At 52.4% G+C, this 2,059-nt stretch overlaps 1 protein-coding gene across 1 annotated transcript; it reads left to right on the forward strand.

The window, feature by feature from the left end:
* Window positions 1-78: 78 nt before the first annotated feature.
* On the forward strand, window positions 79-1,780 carry GALNT5 (polypeptide N-acetylgalactosaminyltransferase 5; the record flags this gene model as incomplete). The annotated part of the gene is made up of 4 exons (XM_010176959.1): window positions 79-214; window positions 592-711; window positions 1,188-1,305; window positions 1,457-1,780. Coding segments are annotated over 4 exons (698 nt in total), but the record flags the coding sequence as incomplete, so codon positions are not given.
* Between the last annotated feature and the right edge of the window lie 279 nt (window positions 1,781-2,059).

The raw sequence follows: 2,059 nt of genomic DNA on the forward strand, positions 1-2,059 counted from the left end.
GGGCACGTGGGGAGGCTGCCCAGCACGGGATAGGGACACGGCACCTCAGGCCTGATGCCGCCCCGGCCGCTCCCACAGGCACTGTCCTGACGTTCCTGGACTCGCACGTGGAGTGTAACGTGGGGTGGCTGGAGCCGCTGCTGGAGAGGGTCCGCCTGAGCCGCACCAAGGTCGCCTGCCCCGTCATCGAGGTCATCAGCGACAAGGACATGAGGTAAGGCAGCTCACACCCCTGGGGAACCCAAAATCCCTGCCAGAAGCTTGAGCAAAACCTCTTACTGGACCACCAACGTGCCAGTGACAGGAAGAGGCAGGTCCAGACCTCCTCGCTGGCCTCCAGCAGCATTTCACGGGGTATCCATCACATTGCTGTGTGTTGGCAGTTAACATTGGCAGTGGGCATCGCCCCATCATTTATCACACACACCTTTTCCCTTTTTCATGACTTTTAGCACATGAAGAGGATTCCTGATGAAATTCATTAAAATCATGTTTTAATTATGTACAGATATTTGTCTTCACTCATTAAGGGTGACATTTCAATCAGGAATGTGACTCAGAGTTAGTCATGCCGCTGTTTTCTCCATTTAGTTACATGACCGTGGACAACTTTCAGCGTGGGATTTTTACTTGGCCAATGAATTTTGGATGGAGGCAGATTCCACAGGAAGTCATCGAAAAAAATAAAATCAAGGAAACTGATATAATAAGGTAAAAAAAGCAAATGTGAGAGCTTTGTGAACCAACCCGTTCCTTTGTTAATAATTTGGGGCCAAATGTTGTTCCCTTGCTTTGTAAGGACAACAGAGGCAGTGGTGCACTGTGGGCAATCACATCACCAGAGGTGGGCAAAGCCCAGCCAGCCTTTCTGGCCTCTTGTGGCACTGCTGGCATCTCGCCGGTGCTGCTGGGGCCGGGGGACGTACTGTTGCATGTTTCCCTTCCATGCCTCATCACAGCTTTCAAGGGTAAAGCCACCCAAATACCATCCAGTTTAATGTTGCATCTGTCAGCTTGCAGCAAAGTGATGATTTGGGTGGTCCTCGCTGTCCCCAAGTGCAGGCTCAGGCACCGTCCCTGAGCATTTAGTAGCCCACAGCTTCTCGGTGATTCCCTCGCCAAAGCAAGGGCAGAGGGACGGGCGCTTCCCGAGCAGCTGCCACACCCTGTGGCTTCTCTGTCCCCAGGTGCCCGGTCATGGCAGGTGGCCTGTTTTCCATCGATAAGAAGTATTTTTTTGAGCTGGGCACATACGACCCAGGGCTGGATGTTTGGGGAGGTGAAAATATGGAGATTTCTTTCAAGGTAGGTCGCTCTCAGCAGCCTGTCCCACACACCTGCATCCCCACCAGCCTGGCTTGGGTGCCTGGGGCTCAAGCTGCTTCTCTTCTGGCTTGCACAAAGCCAGCACCCGACATTTGCCCATGTTTCTGTTAAAGCAACCTCTGTTTCTCAGGTCTGGATGTGTGGAGGAGAGATTGAGATTGTTCCGTGCTCCAGAGTCGGGCACATTTTCAGGAATGACAATCCTTACTCCTTCCCGAAAGATCGGGTGCGAACAGTGGAGAGGAACTTGGCCCGCGTTGCGGAGGTCTGGCTGGACGAGTACAAGGAGTTGTTCTACGGCCACGCTTACCACTTGGTCTTGAAAAACCTGGATGTTGGCGACCTGACACAACAAATCCAACTGCGAAAGAAGCTGCAGTGCAAAAGTTTCCGGTGGTACCTGGAGAACGTCTACCCGGACCTGGAGGCTCCCCTGGTTAAAGCCAGCGGGCTGGTACGTACCCAAATGACTCGCTCTCCTTCATGTAAACGTGTGTCCAGGGGCTGGCCAGGGATGGAAGCGTCCTGGTACGATGCTGTCTCTGAGTTGCTTCCTCAGCCTTTGGTTACATTTTTGAATATTGAATGTCTCACGGTGGTCTGGCTTCCTCAGTCTTGTTATTAAGAAATAGGTCACAATTCCAAGAGACCATTTCCCGTTGAAGAGCCAGTTTGGTGTGTAAACACCAGATGAGCTGCCTGTGCATGGTCATGAAGAGGGAATTGCCAGGGG

The sequence above is a fragment of the Antrostomus carolinensis genome, unplaced genomic scaffold (genome assembly GCF_000700745.2).
Source record: "Antrostomus carolinensis isolate BGI_N321 unplaced genomic scaffold, ASM70074v2 scaffold26501, whole genome shotgun sequence".
Taxonomy (NCBI): domain Eukaryota; kingdom Metazoa; phylum Chordata; class Aves; order Caprimulgiformes; family Caprimulgidae; genus Antrostomus; species Antrostomus carolinensis.